Below are 19,868 nucleotides of genomic sequence, written 5' to 3'. Positions count from 1 at the left end.
GCACATCATGCTTTACAATAGTTGACATTTTTAAAGAATCTCTAGTATAAACAAACAATTATATTTTATTTCCAAAACTAGGGTCAGATTTTAAGTTACTGAACTAAATTGCTTGGAGCATATAAAATATGGACATCTTAGCTATGGAAAATGCAATTTCTTTCATATTGACCATCACCTTCAAAAGATTTATATATACTCTCCATAGAAGTCACTTAAAAGCTATAGCAGTGACAACTCCATGCATTAATTTGGCACCTTCTGAATATGTGTAATCATGTGTTAACACTAAAATTCCAAAGTGTTTAAAATTTCTTTATTTAATGTACCATAGATATTTACAAGATTTTAATAATATACATTTTTTCTTTCCAAACAAGTCTGCTTTTGAATGTTATCTTGTCACGGGGGCTGGAGAACTTTTTTACAGAATAATTTGCTTTTTAAAAAACTGAAAGATTTCTGGTTTTATTCATCATATAAGTGGCTGAATAGCAAAACAACAAAAAATTGTGAATACAACTGACAGGAAATGGATGCTAGGTTCTAAGACTGAAATTCCTCTGGAACTCAAACCTGCAAAACATAAAAATGAAACAAAATATATTGAGAAAAAGTAAAATCATTTGTTAGATTAATTCTTCATGAACCAAACACATACTGTTATTTCTCTTTTAGTACCACATTTATTATACTTGTTTCACTTACATTGTGTTTAATTTTAGGAAGTGTTTTTAACCCTCTGATTTAGGATATCTGTTTTAAATATAAAAAGAAAAAAGAAAAATGCCTAAAATTGGCCAAGTCTGACTAAAGGGCAGAATAGGATTGGCCACCATGTAGTGGCTGATTAGTTATACTCAGTCACAGCTTCAGATAGATAAGTGAGTGATTCTTCTAAAGCAGAATTAATAAATTATTATTATATACTAAATCTGACTGTACCTGCTTAGGACATCATGTTGAGAGGATTTGAAAGCACTGACTCAGCTCAGTATGAATGCCATAATAGATTAGTGATGTCTGCCATGAAAATGGCAATGGAGATGTACCTATGTGTACTTCACACTTGTTCTCCCTGCTCTGAGAAGCTTGCAGGTACCCTGGGAAAAACTTTGCAGTTTTTGTGCCAACAGGATAAAGCATATACATACCATGACGGTTGTAAAGGTTTTTGTTTTTTTTTTTTTGAGTTTTAAATGAGGAAACATAAAACTGCTTGTCATATGTAAGCATGTTGTAAATTTGAGGGATTAAAGAAAATTGACTCATCACCTCTTGCTCACAATTGAAATATGGGAAAAAATAGACCTTTTTTTTCAGCCAATATTTAAACAAAAATTGGAAAGATTCATAGAGCCCAGATTTCATGCTGGCAGCTGTCTTTATTCAAAATCCACAACAGCAATGGTGATTCAACTTACTTGACATTTTTGGAATCCTAATTTCCTCACTGCTGCTTCCATCCCCACCATCACTAACTGTTCTTATTTCAATCAAGTAGTCCTCTTCAAAGGGAACCAGAAGCTCAGCAGATGTGTTGTTTGTTTCCAAAATATGAGTTTTACTCTGTCTGTTTTGCCGGTACAGAATCTGAATAAAATGGTGAATCATGTTAAATGGACATGTAGCTTCTCGAAGGTGCAGAAACTCTTACAGAACACTAGCACTGTGAGCCGTATACATGCTGTAGTCCTTGGATGAGGCCTACACTTTTTCTTTAAATTTGGTTGTTAAGAAAAAATATTTCCTTTTGGCCAATGCTTCTAAAATCAATATAGATTTATCTCTATTAATTATAGCTTGAGGCCATTATCTCTGGAGCTTGCTGTGGAAAGTTACTGATTAGTTTGGACCCATTTCAAGTGTCTGGATACTATATGCATTTGTCAGCAGATGATGTTCTTTACCACTGATGGAAATGGTTTGTCTTGATATTTGATGCTTGGATTGGATTTCTTTGTTGGATTTCTTTTATGTTGCTGATAGATGATATCCTTCTGTAGCCTAAGTTCTAGAAATTCTATTTAAATATACTTTTTGATCTCATTCTCATCTCACATTTTTAATATTTAAATACACAATCATATTTTTTAATACAGATTAGTCACTTGAAGAAGAAATTGTTGCATACTGTAAAGATTTATTTGTTAATGCTTCATGACACATTACTGACCTCACAGTATAAAATTTACCATGAAGAACTTAAAAGCGGTAATGCTAAATATTTTCAAAACATTAAAACAAAGATTCCTATATTTCCACACATGCATAAAATTTGTTTCTTATTTGGTTCTAACATTTATCATTACTTAGGAAGCTAAGTGATCTGTTTAAAGGAAAAACAGAATACTCACCTTGTAGCCTAACACTTCAGACTCATTTTCCATAGTTTTTACATGCTCCCAGTTTAGGCATAACTTAGAGTTTGTCAACTTCCAGGCAATATTAGCTGGTGGTTGGCTTGGAGCTTTAAAAAGATAATCAAAGATCCAAATGAATATTTATTAGCTCATGGTTACTGTATGACCCAACAACATGAAAAGGAAAAATAAGTCCTGGATAATTAGCATAAAAGGAGGTAAAATGTTTCCAGTGTCATTTCAAATATCATATTAATTCTAATCAGAGGAAGCAAATTCATTCAAATTCAGGTCATTTGGAAATGTTTTTGTGACAAACTTGAATTAATAATGGTATGCTGCATTTTCAGTATTAATTTAGTAATCACTTCTGTTGAGTTTGTTTACTTTATTATATGTAAATAGATGGAGGGCTCCTTTATCTAATGTTTAATTTGCCCATCAATCAATGAGACTCTCAGACAAACTCAGTTTGCAGACTTTTTACATATATCAATACAGAGGTGTACATTCCTAGTGGTCCTTTACTTTTAATCTTGTATTAATTAGGACTCATTGACTATAAATAACACAACCAACTCAAGTTGTTTTAAACAAAATATTAGCAATAGATTGTGAAGGATATAGGGGACTCTCTTGGGATTTATGGCAGAATGCAACAGAACCTCAGGGGAACAAAAAATGTCTGAAAGCCAAGAAGTTCCTCTCTTTACCTCTCACAGTAGTATTTGCTGCATGCTCATCTTGCCATGGACCACCTCTTTGTTCAGTATATGCAGCAGAAATCAAGACTGCCTACCTCATCTGAGATTTGAAATCTCCTTTGTTGAGAGATAGTTCAAGCTAGAATCTACAGGTAAAAGCTAATGATTGGCTTAATTTGGCCATATTCTATTTTACCCTAATCCATTGTGACTAGACAGTGAGAAAGACATATGACTCTCAGCACAGATAGAACTAGTAGGAACCATGAAGAGGGAAAGCGATTACAAACCGGGTGATCATCCCAAAAGGTGTCTACCCTGAATCCGAACTGTGGTTTTAGTTCCCTGAGATTAATGTTTTTTGGGAGAAGGAAGGTGTGAAGTTCAAGAAGACATATTTAGAATTAGCCTTCTAAAGTAATGGATCTCATCCAACTGGAAGATTTTACATACAAGAAAACTAGAGTCCAGGTTGAAAGTCTGCTTCTTCAAAACCATATAGATAATGAGTGCTTTAGCCAAGTCAGCATCCTGGTTTCTTGACTTTTAATCTAGCTTTTTTTTTTTTTCTCCTGCATGACAACATACTACTTCTCAAAGATTTGAGTCCACATGATTATTTTTGAGATTTAAAAAACTGAAGAGATTAAAAATAATTCAGCTGGGTAGCAGAGGCAAAGATAAAACCCAGAAAGATGCTTTTGGCATCTTATTTGAATATGTGAGGCTGAATGAGCATAATATTTAACTCATTATAACATTGATGGAAATTATTTCTTTTGGAGTTTTAACTCAATGGCTATTTAGTGTCTTATGTGCTTCTGGAGAAAATTACAGGGTGTCACCCAACATTGCTTTATGATATATCTACTTGCCTTCTCTAAGCCCATGGGATGTCATACACCTAATCACTTATACCTCAACTGGCACATAGTAGAGAGATAAACGTTTCACCCTTGCTCCCATGGGGCTTAGTTCATATATTTTATTATGAACTTATCCCACTGAATTATAGTTATTCATGCTTTGTGTTTCTTTAAATTTACCGAGAATGCATTACAGCCTCCAGCATAGTGCTTGGCATGTAGGCAGAGGCATATATATCATATATGTTGAATAACTGGCTGTGTAATATATAGCTAAAGAAAAATCACTCAGGGTCCAATGTGATTTTCTCATATCATGTAGATTACACACTGGACTGTGAGCAGACCCATAGGTGACACAGTATGGCAAATCTATTCATTTTGCTATCCTACAATTGAGGCTAATTGACATGGTCAAACCTATAGAAACCCATATGAATTTATAAAATGAACATGCTAGGTGAATAAACCATGTCCTAGTACATTTCTTGACAATATAAACCAAATAATATTTAAAAGCCTGAGAGTTTTGCATGTAGTAAGAATTCAGTGAAGAGGAACTAAAGAGACTCTTGAGAAGGTTAAAGAAGGGAGTGAAAAAGTTGGCTTAAAGCTCAACAATCAGAAAACAAAGATCATGGCATCCAGTCCCATCACTTCATGGCAAATAGATGGAGAAACAGTGAAAACAGTGGCAGACTTTATTTTTCTGGGCTCCAAAATCATTGTAGATGGTGACTGCAGCCATGAAATAAAAAGATGCTTACTCCTTAGAAGAAAAGTTATGACCAACCTAGATAGCATATTAAAAAGCAGAGACATTAATTTGCCAACAAAGATCCATCTAGTCAAGGATATGGTGTTTCCAGTAGTCATGTATGGATATGATAGTTGGACTATAAAGAAAGCTGAGCACCGAAGAATTGATGCTTTTGAACTGTGGTGTTGGAGAAGACTCTTGAGAGTCTCTTGTACTGCAAGGAGATCCAACCAGTCCATCCTAAAGGAAATCAGTCCTGAATATTCATTGGAAGGACTGATGTTGAAGCTGAAACCAGTATTTTGGCCACCTGATGTTCAAGAGCTGACTCATTTGCAAAGACCCTGATGCTGGAAAAGATTGAGGGCAGGAGGAGAAGGGGACAACAGAGGATGAGATGGTTGGATGGCATCATCAGCTCAATGGACATGAGTTTGAGTAAGCTCTGGGAGTTGGTAATGGACAGGGAAGCCTGGCATGCTGCAGTCCTTGGGGTAGCAAAGAGTCGGACATGACTGAGCAACTGAACTGAACTGAACTAATGACAATGATTATAGTTTTTAACTGTTTTCCCTCAACTTAATTCAAAGTGCCCTTTCTAATCTTTCTCAGTTATGAAAGAGGTAATATAAAAATTCTCACCAGATACCGCAATTTTAATATCTAGTATATTCTTTGGCACATTTCTTTTATCTCTGGTCTTTAAAACAAAGTACTAACATAACAACTTCTTATAATCAATACAGCAAAAATGAAAACGCACGTCTTTGATATCACTGGCAGTAACAGATTCTGAAGGTATTATCTATTGCTGTGCCTTTTCTATTTGTTTGCATGTTTAGATAAAAAAGTACTCCTTTTATACTATGAATCCATTGATGATGCTTCAGATTGAGAGAAAGAAGAAATTACTTCTATTAAGTATATAGGACTGATTGTGTCTCTGAGATTGGGATATTTGCATTTGTTTCCTCATCTACCATATAGAAGTAAGGCATTTCATGAACATAAAATGAGAAACATTATATCAGGAATGAATTCATGGAATGAATGGCTCATTGTGTAGGTTATTGGGAATGCTATACCCTTCATCCTATCTGGGAGGTGTAAAGAATTGGACTTGGAAGTAGAGAAACCTGAAGCTGTATACAATCTCTTCCGAGAGGCCTGGTTTTTCCAATATTGGAATGAGACTAACATATTCTAGTTTATAAGAGTTTTAGCTTCCATGAAATAAAATGAGAAATGTTCCTCCCTTGCTTAGTGGTACATAATAAATTGCTCAGTAATTGTTAACTCTCTTTCCTGTAAGTATCCATTCTTCACTGTGGTATTATGACATAGTTTTTCAGTGGTGTTCAATGTGGATTGTTCCTGATAACACAATTACAAAGTTTGCAAATGATTCATTTCTTAGATATAATTAGGGGTATTTTCAAGATTTTCCCTTCATAATTTTGTTCTTCCTTCAGTTTTTTATGTACTTTTTGAAAGGCAGAAAAAATGGTGAAGTCTTAGCTAATTATCTGGAAAATTCTCATAGTCCAGAGCTTTTCTTATTTTGTCCATGAGTATGACTTCAATGTCTCTACCTTTTGTCTAGTATTGAGTTGGGAAAAAAGTTTGTTATTTCTAAAAGGTGCTTCAGAAGGCCTTTAACAATTTTGATTTCATGAGTTTGTTGTATTTACCTAAACTGGACTGTTGTATTTACCTAAAATGACAAAATCGAAATTTCTATCACCTTGAAAAAACAAGATACTATCACATGGATAATATAAAACACATGCCATGTATGTTTATACCTAGTTGGTCAATGGTAAACTCAACAGCAAGCATTTTTCCAGTCTTTTGACAGAATTTTGCAGGCAATTTCCAAAGACTAAATTATTTTCTATTAATCAAATGACAGAGCAACATTAAACTAGCCCTCTGCAGCTCTAATGGCTTCCCTGTGATCAATTTTTCTGTAGATGGCATTTATATTCAACTGTAGTTCACACTGTGAACTCAATTCAAAAACAACTTCTTATGTTACACTTCTAAGTAACAGCATGGGGTTGACATTTGGGAGAGAGAGAAAGAACATAAGTGCAAGATGAAATAAAAGCTTAATGCTTCCTTTATGTCTAAATATGGATTGATTGCATTATTTACAACAAGAAAAATTCTGTACAGAGTGCTAGTCAGTCAACGTCAGGGGCCAAATTGAAGCAAAATTTGCAAACACTTTCTGTTACTGGGTCTGAATACTTCTGTCTATATAAGCAGTGCTTTTCCTCTCCCCTTTCCTCTTGGAATTGATGTAAATATTTTTCTCCCTTTAGTGGTAAATCTAAATTTCATTTAAGTGATGTCTGTGTGAATCACAATATACTTGCAGTGGTCCTCAGCTGTCTTTTGGAAAGACATCATTTTCAGTAAGCTACAATAGTTAATATCAAACCACTGATATTTATTTTTAAAATCCCATATTTAAATAAAAAAGACTTTTATTTAAAAGTCTATCATCATCACCAGCAACAATAATAACAAAGACTTCAGAAACTTTGTATATACTTGTATATGTATTTGGAGGTCTCTTTGTACACTAGGTCTCTTTATTTTTTATGTTATGTATATCTCAGCCTCTTAATTTCTTCATAGTAACTTTTCATAATTTATGATTATTTTATTTCACTTTTTCTTGTTTTAATTTGCCTCCGCACTAAAGAGAAATTGCCTGAAGGCATATATCCTTCCTGTTTTAATCTCCATTAGTCACCTAACCCTGTTCATGGCTCATGGGAGGCACTACTTTCTTGAGTGAAAAACTGATTCATCGTATTTCCAAAAACAAAAATAAAAAGGCTGTTTTCTGTTTATCCAATCAGAACAGGCAAAGATTTTGGTGAATGTGAGCTCTGCTTTCTCACAATTTACGGTGGATGACCAAATATTAGATGGAAAATCTAGGCAGTGGCAGTATGAACGTGTGATGCATGTAGATTACTACTATTCAGAGTTAATTTTGGTGTCATCTGTAGGGCATGGAAAATCAAAGTCAGACCCGGGGATAGCATTTAGAATCAGAGCTATCCTTGGTGTTTCATGAAAGCCATTTCTCATATTGGCTGTGCATGTACTTCCATAACTCTTGAAGAAAATTTCTGCAACAAATTTATGAAAAGAAAGAAACTAGAAAGTAGATGAGCTTTCCTACTTTAAAAAATGCAAAGGAAGTAAAATCACCTCTCAAGAAGAAATATAATAATATATGTTACCACACATTGAGCTCTCACTGTATGGCTGCCTCTGGGTCACCTCGCTGTACCTTATATCCTTTAGTTCTTAAAGAAAACTCTAGAGGAAAGCACAATCATCTCTGTTTTTCAGTTGAGAAAAGCGATTCTGAGTCATTAAGTGAATCGACTTCTCACACAGTTCATGGTTGAGCTGAGACTCACGTTCAGTTATTTCACTCTGAAGTCCTTTTCTAGTTCTTTCCAAAAGTATCTCACAATGGGCAAAGGTTATGAAATCACTCAGAAAAAAGTGCAAACATATTAAAGAGGACATTTATAGATCAGTAGAAAAGATATTTGTCTGTTTATAGGCATGATGGGGTCACTACAAACTGAGAGAATGCATAAAATCAGATAAGCAAATGTTAAATGTTAGAAGATCAGTAAGTCTGGTGCTGCTAGATGAGGAATGGGAATGGAAAGTAATTTGGGGACAGACTGAACAGACTGTGAAAGATCTTGTACACCTTTCTCTAGTCTTTGTTCTCTGAAATAGAGGAGACGGTGGAATTTTGAAATTAAAAGAGGATGTGATGCTGTTTCAGGTGGAAAAAATCTCAAGGCAGTTTGAGGTTTGGACTGAAGATTAGAGGGTCTGGAGAGAGAGAGAAAGACACTATTTAGATGGCTAAAGATGAACACTACAAATTAGCACAACGTCCATGGGATCCAGAGATTCAAAGAGTCTGTATTCATTGTATGCCAGTCCAACAAATGCCACAACAGAATCTTCCTAAGCATCTTTTTTTCTTTTGTATCTAGGAATTAAAATAATATACTTCTTAATGTGCTTTAATAATTAAGATAAGTATACTGAATATTAATACTAGGGTTAGGACTTAAACGTGCTCAGTATTTTGTAACTGTGATTGGCAGAATCAGGGCCTCCCAAACTTATCCAGGTTCTAATTCCTCAAACCTGTGTATATGTTACTTTATATGGAAAAGGAGATGCTGCACATATAATTATGTTGAGGATCTTGACATGGAGCAATAACCCTGGGTTCTCTGGGTGGGTTCAGTGTGATCAAAATGATGCTTATGAAGGAAAGAGCCAGGATCAGAGGAAATGTGAAAGGCAGAAGTAGAAGGTCCAAGTCAGAGGGAGACTTGAAGATATCATACTGTTGGCATTGAAGATAGAGGAAAGGGCCACAAGCCAAGTGGTATGTGCTGTCTCCAAAAGCCAGAAAATTCAAGGAAACAAGTGCTATTCTAGAGCTTCCAAAAGGAGAATACTAGGTTGTGGTAATTTGAATAGCAACAATAGAAAACTAAAGTAGTTGCTGTTTGATTTTCCAATGACAGTGATAAAGAATGCTGAAAGAATAAATTAGAGATTTGATTGGTATTCAAATACAAAATGGAGTTTTATAGAACCTTATTCTCAAGTCCTTGTTGGATATTTTGATAAAAGAGTTAATGCAAACAGGCTGGTGTAAGCAAAATTTAAGAAATATTGAAAGAAGATACTCATGAAAGAAATTGGGAATTACAAGGGGGTTTATTCATTTTCTTTTTTTAATGGAAAAGAAGAGGGATGCTAGACCTCAGTTTATACTTTCTGACTCTCATCTCATTCTTCTCTCATCAGATATATTCTAGCACTATAGCACTTGGATAAAAGTACTCCTTGTTAATGAAATTGTTTTCAAAGGATATGTCTCCCACTCTTTGATGAGGCTGATCTCATGTGAACACTCAGGCAAACCACAGATAAAGTTCTTGGCATTTAATCGAAATTTCAGTCAAGCCCATTTGTAGGACCAAGTGGGTCAACTGAACGCATCTCTTGCTACTGTGTCTAAAACAAGTTTTCTGCTTAAACACATAGAGTAGGTTAGCATAAACTATCACGTGGTTGATTTAGGATGCATGAGCAATCAAACTAGCATATTAAAGGTAAAGAAAAACCTTTTATTTTTAGGCTTACATATGGGTGTAATCTGTATGCAGGTCAGGAAGTAACGGTTAAAACTGGACATGGAACAACAGACTGGTTCCAAATAGGGAAAAGAGTACGTCAAGGCTGTATATTGTCACCCTGCTTATTTGACTTATATGAAGAGTACATCATGAGAAACGCTGGGCTGGATGAAGCACAAGGTTGAGTCAAGATTGCTGGGAGAAATATTAATAAACCTCAGATATGCAGATGATACCACATTTATGGCAGAAAGCAAAGAAGAACTAAAGAGCCTCTTGATAAAAGTGAAAGAGGAGAGTGAAAAAGTTGGCTTAAAGCTTAACATTCAGAAAACTAAGATCATGGTATCTGGTCCCACCACTTCATGGCAAATAGATGGGGAAACAGTGGAAACAGTGACAGACTTTATTTCGCGGGGGAGGGGGGGCTCCAAAATCACTGCAGATGGTGACTGCAGCCACAAAATTAAAAGATGCTTACTCCTTGGAAGAAAAATTATGACCAACCTAGACAGCATATTAAAAAGCAGAGACATGACTTTGCCAACAAAGGTCCATCTAGTCAAGGCTATGGTTTTTTCCAGTAGTCATGTATGGATGTGGGAGTTGGACTATAAAGAGAGCTGAGTGCCGAAGAATTGATGCTTTTGAACTGTGGTGTTGGAGAAGACTCTTGAGAGTCCCTTGGACTGCAAGGAGATCTAACCAGTCCATCCTAAAGGAGAACAGTCCTGAATATTCTTTGGAATGACTGATGCTGAAGCTGAAACTCCAATACTTTGGCCACCTGATGCGAAGAACTGACTCACTTGAAAAGCCCCTGATGCTGGGGAAGATTGAAGGCAGGAGGAGAAGGGGATGACAGAGGATGAGATGGGTGGATGGCATCACTGACTCAATGGACATGAGTTTGGGTAAACTTCGGCAGTTGGTGATGGACAGGGAAGCCTGGTGTGCTGCATTCCATGGGGTCGCAAAGAGTTGGACATGACTGAGTGACTGAACTGACTGATATGTGTGTGCGTGTGTGTGTATTTATATAGGTGGCTCTCTGTATCTGTGTATCTCTGGGTTCAATATTAGCATATTCAATTTAAGATTGAAAATATTTGAAAAAAATTCCAGAAAGTTTTAAAAAGCAAAATTTTAATTTGCTGTGTGTTATTAATAATAATTTACATAGCATGTACATTGTATTAATATTTGCAACTATCTATGTAACATTTACATTGTTTTATGTATATATAAGTAATCTAGAGGTGATTTTAAACATACAGAGGATGTGTTAATATGTAGGTAATATGCAAATTCTATGATATTTTATGCAAGGCATGTGAGCATCTGTAGATGCTCCTGGAACCAATCCCCCTTGGATACTAAAGGACAATTGTATATGTATGTGTATATAGATGTATGTACATGATCTTATGTGTATACCATGTGTATATCTATATATTTTTGATAATTAGTTTATTGTTTGGGTCTCAGCCCACATTAAATTGGTCAATGGAGTTGAAGTTATATGAGATGGTTGGCTTGAGTATTGTGTCACCAACTACACTAGAGTGTCTGTCAGTTAGTCACAGCTCTGTCAGATAAGAGAGGTTTTTTTGATACTACATTTCCACATTTCTAATTACCCTTGATCTTGCCTGAGATAGAAGCTGAATTATACACAAGAGTTTTTGTGATTTGGGGATCTCTCAGTTAGCTATAAGAAATGTCTGGGCAAATTTAAAACCTCTGATTAATTGGAGATTTCCGTCAGATTTTCAGATTGACTGAAAGAGGCTAGACTCCATAAGGACCATAGAAGCAAACAGTTCATACAGGTAGACGGCAATGACTTCACCAACCCAGTCAACATAGAGTAAATCAGGAAGACAAATTGAACCACATCTTTAGCTAGTCTCTTCTAGAAAATTACATATGACTTAGTCTACATCAAAGTAGGGGATTGAAGGAGAACTGGTTTAAGAGTTGTTGATCCGCACAAACTCTCCCACTAAAATGGACCGATAGTGGAGGGTTTTGTTCATCTGTTTGTTTCCTGCTTAGCAGTTTCACAGCGCTTTGGATTTTCCAGTGTGCTCCTATAATCAAAACCTCATTTGTGCCTTACTGGTAATTTGAGAAAACAATGAGGGCAGAGGACGTTTTCATTTAACAGTTTAGAAAATTAAAGCAGAAAAATGAAATGTTTTATCCGGTACCAGGTCATGAGTCAGTGAAGTACCTAGAATTAGAACACAAGTCTCTAGCTACTGGCTGTTGTTATGGACACAAGTGGATAATACATCTTATGATTGAAGACCTGTTAACTGAAATGATTCCCAAGTTCATTTTGGACATGGCCAGTTGTATTTATATGGAAAAGAACTTTGATTTTCAGGCTTTTTAAACCACCTATTCATTCCCAATACACAGGACACAAAGAATACAGTATTTAAAGGCTTGTTCTATTTTTTCCTGTTTGTTAGTAGCAATGCATTCATATCTCAGTCATTCTCCAAATTCAGCAACTATATTTGTTACTCTTTTTCATTGGAATTTAGAGACCAAAGAGTGTGTTTCAAAAAACCTGTTTACACAAATAATTTATGTTCATCTACAATATATAAGAAATACATAAGTGTTATTCACTTATAAAAAGAATAAATTGCAGTTCTTACTAAGCTGTATCTGATCAAACAATTTCCTGTTTACTACTTTGACTCATATTATGGAATGTTTGTGCAGCACCAGACTCATTCATAGGACAAATGCAGCAATGGTCAACTATTAATCCTTTATTCAGTAGGTCCTATCTTTGTGAAAGATATTTAGTTTATTTTTAAGGGAGATAAAAAGAAGCAGAAGAGTTAATTCTGGGATTTCAGAGGCTTTCCAGTAATTTGCAGTGAAAAAATATCATAGGAGGAAAGATCTAGGTAACTTGACAGTGAAGGAATCACATCAATACTCAAATGATAAGACAAACAAAAACAAACAAAAAAACCTACTTAATAAGCATTTACTAAAGTATGTGCTGGACACTTTCTATTAATTATCTCTTCCAATCTCAAACAAGGCCCAGTGAGAAAATCAATAATACTTTGTCTTCATTTTACAGATGAGGATATTGAAACTAAAAGATTAAATTAACCACTTAATATCGCCAGAGTGGGAGGTCAGATTTTGAACCCAAGTTGGAAGAGGGCATCAGAGACATTGTATTCTCTGTCTTTCATCTATATACTCAAAATATTTTCTCTTTTGCAATTCCAGAAAAGATCAGAACAGTTCATTTTGGTTGTTATCAGAAAGTTTCAACAACTATCCAGGTTTATAGGCCAAATCCACTGATCAAATAAAGCAATCAGTAAAATGATGAGGGGAGATGAATGAAATGGAAATTGAGCAATAAAATACTTCTTATTGTAGGTGAATTGTGGTCCCTACAGTGTGATGTATACTTACGGGACTTCTTAGTGGTAACGTTGACTGGAGGGCTTGAGGGCCCTGTCCCAGCAGTGTTATAAGCTCTCACAGAAGCAAAGTAGACAGTGTTAGCTTTCAGGCCTGTGATGTTTTTGGTTGTGACGTTTCCACTGACCCTGATTTTGCCTATCATGGATTCTTTGGAATCATCTGTCCAGTATAAAACCTGCTCATTAAAAACAAAGAACAAGCAATTTATTGTTTCCTAATAACTGCCAACCACAATAGTGTATGGGAAGAAGTCAGGAGCGCAAATGAGAGGATATTTTCTTATTAAAATGGTTATACAATGACAACAAAATAATCAAAGTCCAAAATTTATATGGAAGAAATTTAAAAAAAATGAAATCACAATGGAAATGAGAAAAGCTAGGGTTTTTTTTAGATTATCACAATAAAATATTTCATGAAATATCTAAAGGGTAACAGCTTTACCCCCTCCAAAAAAAGTGAAAAGTGGAAGTGTTAGTCGCCCAGTCATGTCTGACTCTTTGCAACCCCATGGACTTTAGCCCTCCAGGCTCCTCTGTCCATGGGATTCTCCAGGCAAGAATACTGGAATGAGTAGCCATTCTCTTCTCCAGGGGATATTCCCAACCCAGGGATTGAACCCGAGTCTTCAGCTTTGCAGGAAGATTCTTTACTGTCATCATTCTTTACTGAGCCGTCAGAGCTGAAGCCTCAGGTGTACAGTAGTAAGTCAGAACAAAATAAGAGTCATACTTTCAGTGAAAGACTCACATTATGATGTTTTGCTATTGACATTTCTTCCGGAGTTCTTTGAATCACAGATGAATTATTAATTCAGCATATACTGATCCCTTCCTATACATTAGCACTGTTTTAAGCAAATTGGAAAAGACAAGAAAGAATAAAGCATAAGGCATGCCTTTGCACCACTTATAATCTAGTTAAGACGTTAGAGCACATATGTGAAAAGAAAGCAGAGGATGCATCTGCCGAAAATCATATGGAAATAAATGCTATAAGAATTTGAAGACACATAAAACCAGAAAATAATTGGAGAAGAGTTCAAAGAGCAGGAGAGAGTAGAGGTGATCTTTGAGAAATAAATAGGGTTCACTTAAGAGGTATGGCCTTCTAGGACTGGAGTGGCAGAGGCACCTACAGAAAGTAAAACTTTCTGTTTGGACAACAGGGCTCGGATAAAAGGAGAAAAAAGAATAAAGGCAAAATCCTACTTTCATTCTAACACCAAAATAAAGTAAACCTTGTTACTCATTTTTGAATCACTAGATTTGCAAGTCAAAGAAGAGTAATTGATTAATAAGTCCCGTCAATTAACTTCGTGAGAATGAAAGACTGTAAGTTTGAAATGATTTGTTTCACTCTATGTAGACTATAATGGCAGATTAGGAGAATGTAAGCTTTATCTTGTCACATAACTGCCTTTTCCAAGATGACTAACTTTTTTCAAGTAATGCTCCAGTTTAAGATTAGGTTTCCCCGTAAGATTCGTCTATTGTTTAACATCACTAAAGATTAAATGCTTACTTCTCCCCAAGAAACAAACATGACTGCAGCTTGGATAATTAAATAAGATAATCACCTGATGACTTTTAAAATGCTACCATTTGTTAATTTACTTGCTTAGGATCACCTGGAAAGATCCTCTTCATTAATTCCCCTCTGTAGCTTTAGACACGCACTATCTTATATTAAGGGCTTCCTGGGTTGGCTCAGTGGTAAAGAATCCACCTGCAATGCAAGAGACGCAGGAGACACAAGTTCTTTCCCTGGGTCAGGAAGATCTCTTGGCGGAATAAATAGCAACTCACTCCAGTATTCTTGCCTGGGAAATCCCATGGACAGATGAACCTGGTGGGCTACAGTCCATGGGGTCACACAGAGTCAGACACAGCTGAGCACAGAATAGCGCAACTTACAGGACTAGGTTGGTAGTATAGGGCTGTTGAGCAGAGCAATTGCTAGCTGGCATATTCAGAGTGCAAAGTGAAATTACTGTGGATTACCTCGTAGCCCAGAACTCTTCCAGTGTTTCTATTCCAGGCAATAGCATTCCATGAAACCTCCATTTCTGAAGCAGAAAAGCTTTGAACAGAAGTTCCCCTTGGGGCTAGTTGAGGTTCTGCCATCCAGAGAAAGACACAACCATTAAGCAGAATGGTTCATAGAAAACAAATGCAAAATATACATACGGTCTCAAGGAGGACCATTCCAGTATTGACTACAACTTACCATCTTCCCCAGAGTAGATAATGGACGCAGTACTCAGGGGTCCTTCTCCTTCCTTATTATATACACCCACTTTGACTTCAAAGGGAGAGAGAGGGATGATGTTTTCATTTCTATAAATAAACCTTGATGTCTCTACAGATGGCACTCTTTCCCTGGTCCAGGTTGTTGAACCTACTGGCCGCAGCATGACGATGTATCCAAAGTCCTCTCCATTCTGTAGTTCTTCTGGAATTGACTTGGGCAGAAGTGATCAGTCACTGAGTATTTACAAAAATATTTTGTATAGCTATTATAATACTGATTGATTATTTGGCATATCCCTTACAGAGATAAGATGGGTATTTACACTGCTTAATGAAGTTATTAAAAAAATAAAATTTCTATTGGGAATGCCAATTAGAAAAATGAGCCCAATTAAAGGTACTCAGATAAATAAATGAAAATTTTAAATGGAAATGTAAAACAGGTTTTACATGCTTATATCGCCTTCCTTCCCTGCCACTACCTCTTGGCAACCACAAGTCTGATCTCTATGTCTGAGTCTGTTTCTGTTTTGTAGATACGTGTATTTGTGCCATATTTTAGATTCCACATATAAGTGATATCATGATATTTGCATTTCCCCTTTTGAAATACTTCACTTAGTATGATAATCTCTAGTTGCATCATGTTGCTGCAATAGGCATTATTTTTTTCCTTTTATGGTTGAGTATTATTTCATTATATATATATATATATATATATATATATATACACATACATAAACACATATACTTGCCACATCTTCTTTATCCATCAGAATCTCTGAATGCTTTAATTCCTCTCCATTATTGAATTTGAATATGTTACATAGGTGTTTTGGGGCAATAATAAATATACTTAGAGCAGGCAATAAGTAGAAAACATACAGTAGCAGGGACACTGAGGCAGTGGAAGCTAAGAGAAAATTGAAGCTGTAAATTATACAGAGAAGAGACAGAATTTAGCTGTTAGTCAAGTAGAAACCTGGATGTAAAGTAAATGGGAAGAACTGAAGGACAAGCAGGAGGGACTGTTGGAGCTGGGGCTGGATTATCAGAGTAGCTGACAGCAGGATAGGGCTACAGTTCTCAGAACAGTGATGGACAATGTACCAGTTCTTCATTTAATCTGTCTGCCTAGCTACTGAGACTTTTTTCTATTCTCAGTATTTCTCAAGTACCTTTAAAATCAGTTCAGTTCAGTTCAGTCACTCAGTCGTGTCCAACTCTTTGTGACCCCATGGACTGCAGCACACCAGGCTTGCCTGTCCATCACCAACTCCCAGAGCTTGCTCAAACTCATGTCTATCGAGTCAGTGATGCCATCCACCCATCTCATCCTCTGTCATCCCCTTCTCCTCCTGCCTTCAATCTTTCCTAGCATCATAGTCTTTTCCAATGAGTCAGTTCTTCACATCAGGTGGCCAGAGTATTGGAGCTTCAGCTTCAGAATCAGTTCCCTCCAGTGAATATTCAGGGCTCATCAAGAGGCTCTTGCTTTCTGCCTTTACTGTGGTATCATCTGAGCAATATTTATTTGAGATTGTGCTTCATCCAGCCTGGCATTTTGCATGATGTACTCTGCCTCTATAAGTTAAATAAGCAGGGTGACAATATACAGCTTTGATGTACTCCTTTCCCAATTTGGAACCAATCTGTTGTTCCATGTCCAGTTCTAACTATTGCTTCTTGACCTGCATACAGATTTCTCAGGAGGCAGGTAAGGTGGTATGGTATTCACATCTCTTTAAGAATTTTCCACAGTTTATTGTGATTCACAGAGTCAAAGGCTTTGGTATAGTCAGTAAAGCAGAAGTAGATGTTTTTCTGGAATTCTCTTGCTTTTTTAGTGATCCAACGGATGTTGGCAATTTGATCTTTAAAATAAATCCCCATTAGTTGAGATGACCTGAGCTGGTCTCTACTTCTTACCATGTAGACCAATCCAACAAATACAGACAGTGAAAAGTGGAAGAAATACACAGTCCTGAAATCTTAGAAAAGAAAATGCTTCCTTGTGTTAACACTTCTCTTTCACAGAGATGATCAAAATTAAAACAGTTAACTTTGAGTGGTATGGAAGAGATTTATAAGCGTTTAAGACACTTGCTAGAGCATTTGATTTGTTTTGGATGCTTCTCTAATCTCAGATTCAGTCAACATGTTTAGTTCATCTGAGAAATGGAGGACTTCTGCTTTTGTTAGTTAAGTACAATTAATGTTTCACATGGCATTCCCTCAAGAAAGATCTGCATCCAACATGTTCAATTTAGAAGGGAAAAGAGACTTCTTTAGGTTCTTCCTTTCATCCTTTTCATATTGGTTGATCCAATGATGGAGAAATATACAGTTATTTAAGGTGGCCAGAAAGAGAATTTTCTCCTTTAAACAAAGAAAGTATTCAACAGAATACAGAAATTCAGGCATTCCACTGGTAATGAAATCTATTAAAGCTGATAAAGGCTAATAATATAATTTTTCACCACTGTGACTGTAGGAAATAAATTTTTAGTATAGACCAACAGTCAACAAGCTATGGCCTTTGAACCAAACCTGACCTGTAGCCTGGTTTTGAAAATAAAGTGTTTTGGAAACACAGTCACACCTGTGTGTTTATAATGATATATGGCTTTTGAATGACAATGGCAGGGTTGAACAGTTGTGAAAAAAGACCATACATCCTGTAAGACTGAATAGTTTCACTGGCCTTCTAGAAAAAAGTGTACCAACTGCCAGTTAAGGCGTTTATCTTTTATTGTACAGTGTTTTATAGTCACATTTTATGTGAGATATTTACCATAAGCATCTCAAACTTGGAAGTACTTTGAAGTATAAATGAAGATAAGATATGAAGATATGAGTAAAAATACCTTAGAAAAGGAGTTAGCAGTTATTCCATGATTAGATATCATGTCTAGGTAGTGTAAACAAAACAAACCAAAATAGAAATATACACAAAATACACTTAATTTTGGCATAGAAGAAAACGTAGGTCTATTATACTACAGTGTAATTATAAACCACAATGATGGAGTCAAACTGAATTTAGAACAGTGATTGGACCTGGATTAGTGCTAAAAGTTCAAGGGGGTACTTCTTCATCCACAATGAATGACTTTGGCCTTCAGTGGTCTCTTTGTACTCCCAAGTTCTTTTTCAAAACATTGTTCAGATGTGCTATGATGGTGCCTTTACTGACCTCCTCTTAGACTGAGTTAAGACTGTCCTGTTGGGTTCTGAGCATTCAGACCTTTTCTTAAAAATTTATTTTTGTACCCTGACTGCTTGGGACAGTGTGATTACTCATTAATTACACGTTCAGTGAATTAAAAGCATTACTACATTCCTGGTGGCTCAAACTAATGTGTTCATCTCCTCCTAAGTAGACATACCTGATTCCTTAAAGAAGTTCAAGCACCAGAAGAATTTGGTTCAGTAACTGCATATGCATGATGCTAAATGTGAATGATAAATGGGAATTTGCATCCATTTATAACAGTTTCTGTTAGTATCTGCATATTTGATATCCCAAGAAAAATATACAAAGGGATTGATTTTAATTTAATTTTTTAAAAATTTAGGTCAGAAAAAAATTTTTGTAGTGATAGATTCTCAAATATTGGGGAACCTAGGGTCTCTTGCAGCAACACAAAAGCAGCAATATAGAACACATAAGAAAATAGGACTGGTAGTGGTGAATGTGTTTAGGAAAGCAGGCAGGAGGCCAGATTTGACCTGTAGGTGAAGGTCTGTGGAACCCAGCTTAAGGAAAAGAACACTATAAATCATGGAAAGAGTTTTTGTTGTTGTTAACTTATATCATCTCTATTTAAGAATAGTATACATAGAATTTCCCATTCTCCCCATGTATAGACTGAGTAAAAACCACAATTTACCTACCTTTAGTAATTTCTGACCATGGAGGAAAAAAATAGGTGAAGTCAGGCAAGTGATGAAATACTCAGATGACTTTCAAAGAATGTTGAAACCTATTTAACCTACTCACCATTCCATAAAAAACAATCCCTTTAGACCACTCGAGAGTTGGTGTTTTTGTGGGAAACTTGTTTGGTAGACAGGAATAATTTTAACTTAATACTCAAAGCAAATACAGAACTCCCACCTTCCCTGAACCCTGACTTTGCATAGGGACCATTGGAATTCTAACTCAGGACAAAGTAAAAGAGAATGGAATGAAAGTCCTGTGGTCAGATGCTTCTCTGTCCATCAATCTCACATTTCTAA

At 35.9% G+C, this 19,868-nt stretch overlaps 1 protein-coding gene across 1 annotated transcript in view; it reads right to left on the bottom strand.

Annotated features, from left to right (window-relative positions):
- Positions 1-294: 294 nt before the first annotated feature.
- LOC122424623 (contactin-6-like) overlaps positions 295-19,868 on the bottom strand; it is a 314,935-nt gene continuing 295,361 nt past the window's right edge. The window contains 7 exon segments of the mRNA XM_043442644.1: positions 295-507; positions 509-576; positions 1,425-1,593; positions 2,358-2,470; positions 13,363-13,549; positions 15,378-15,493; positions 15,604-15,838. Coding sequence (XP_043298579.1) covers positions 469-507; positions 509-576; positions 1,425-1,593; positions 2,358-2,470; positions 13,363-13,549; positions 15,378-15,493; positions 15,604-15,838 — 927 coding nt within the window. The 3' untranslated portion in view covers positions 295-468.

Source organism: Cervus canadensis, chromosome 22 (assembly GCF_019320065.1).
Source record: "Cervus canadensis isolate Bull #8, Minnesota chromosome 22, ASM1932006v1, whole genome shotgun sequence".
Taxonomy (NCBI): Eukaryota; Metazoa; Chordata; class Mammalia; order Artiodactyla; family Cervidae; genus Cervus; species Cervus canadensis.
Note: the sequence above shows the minus strand (reverse complement) of the source record. Positions and strands in the feature narration are given on the sequence as shown.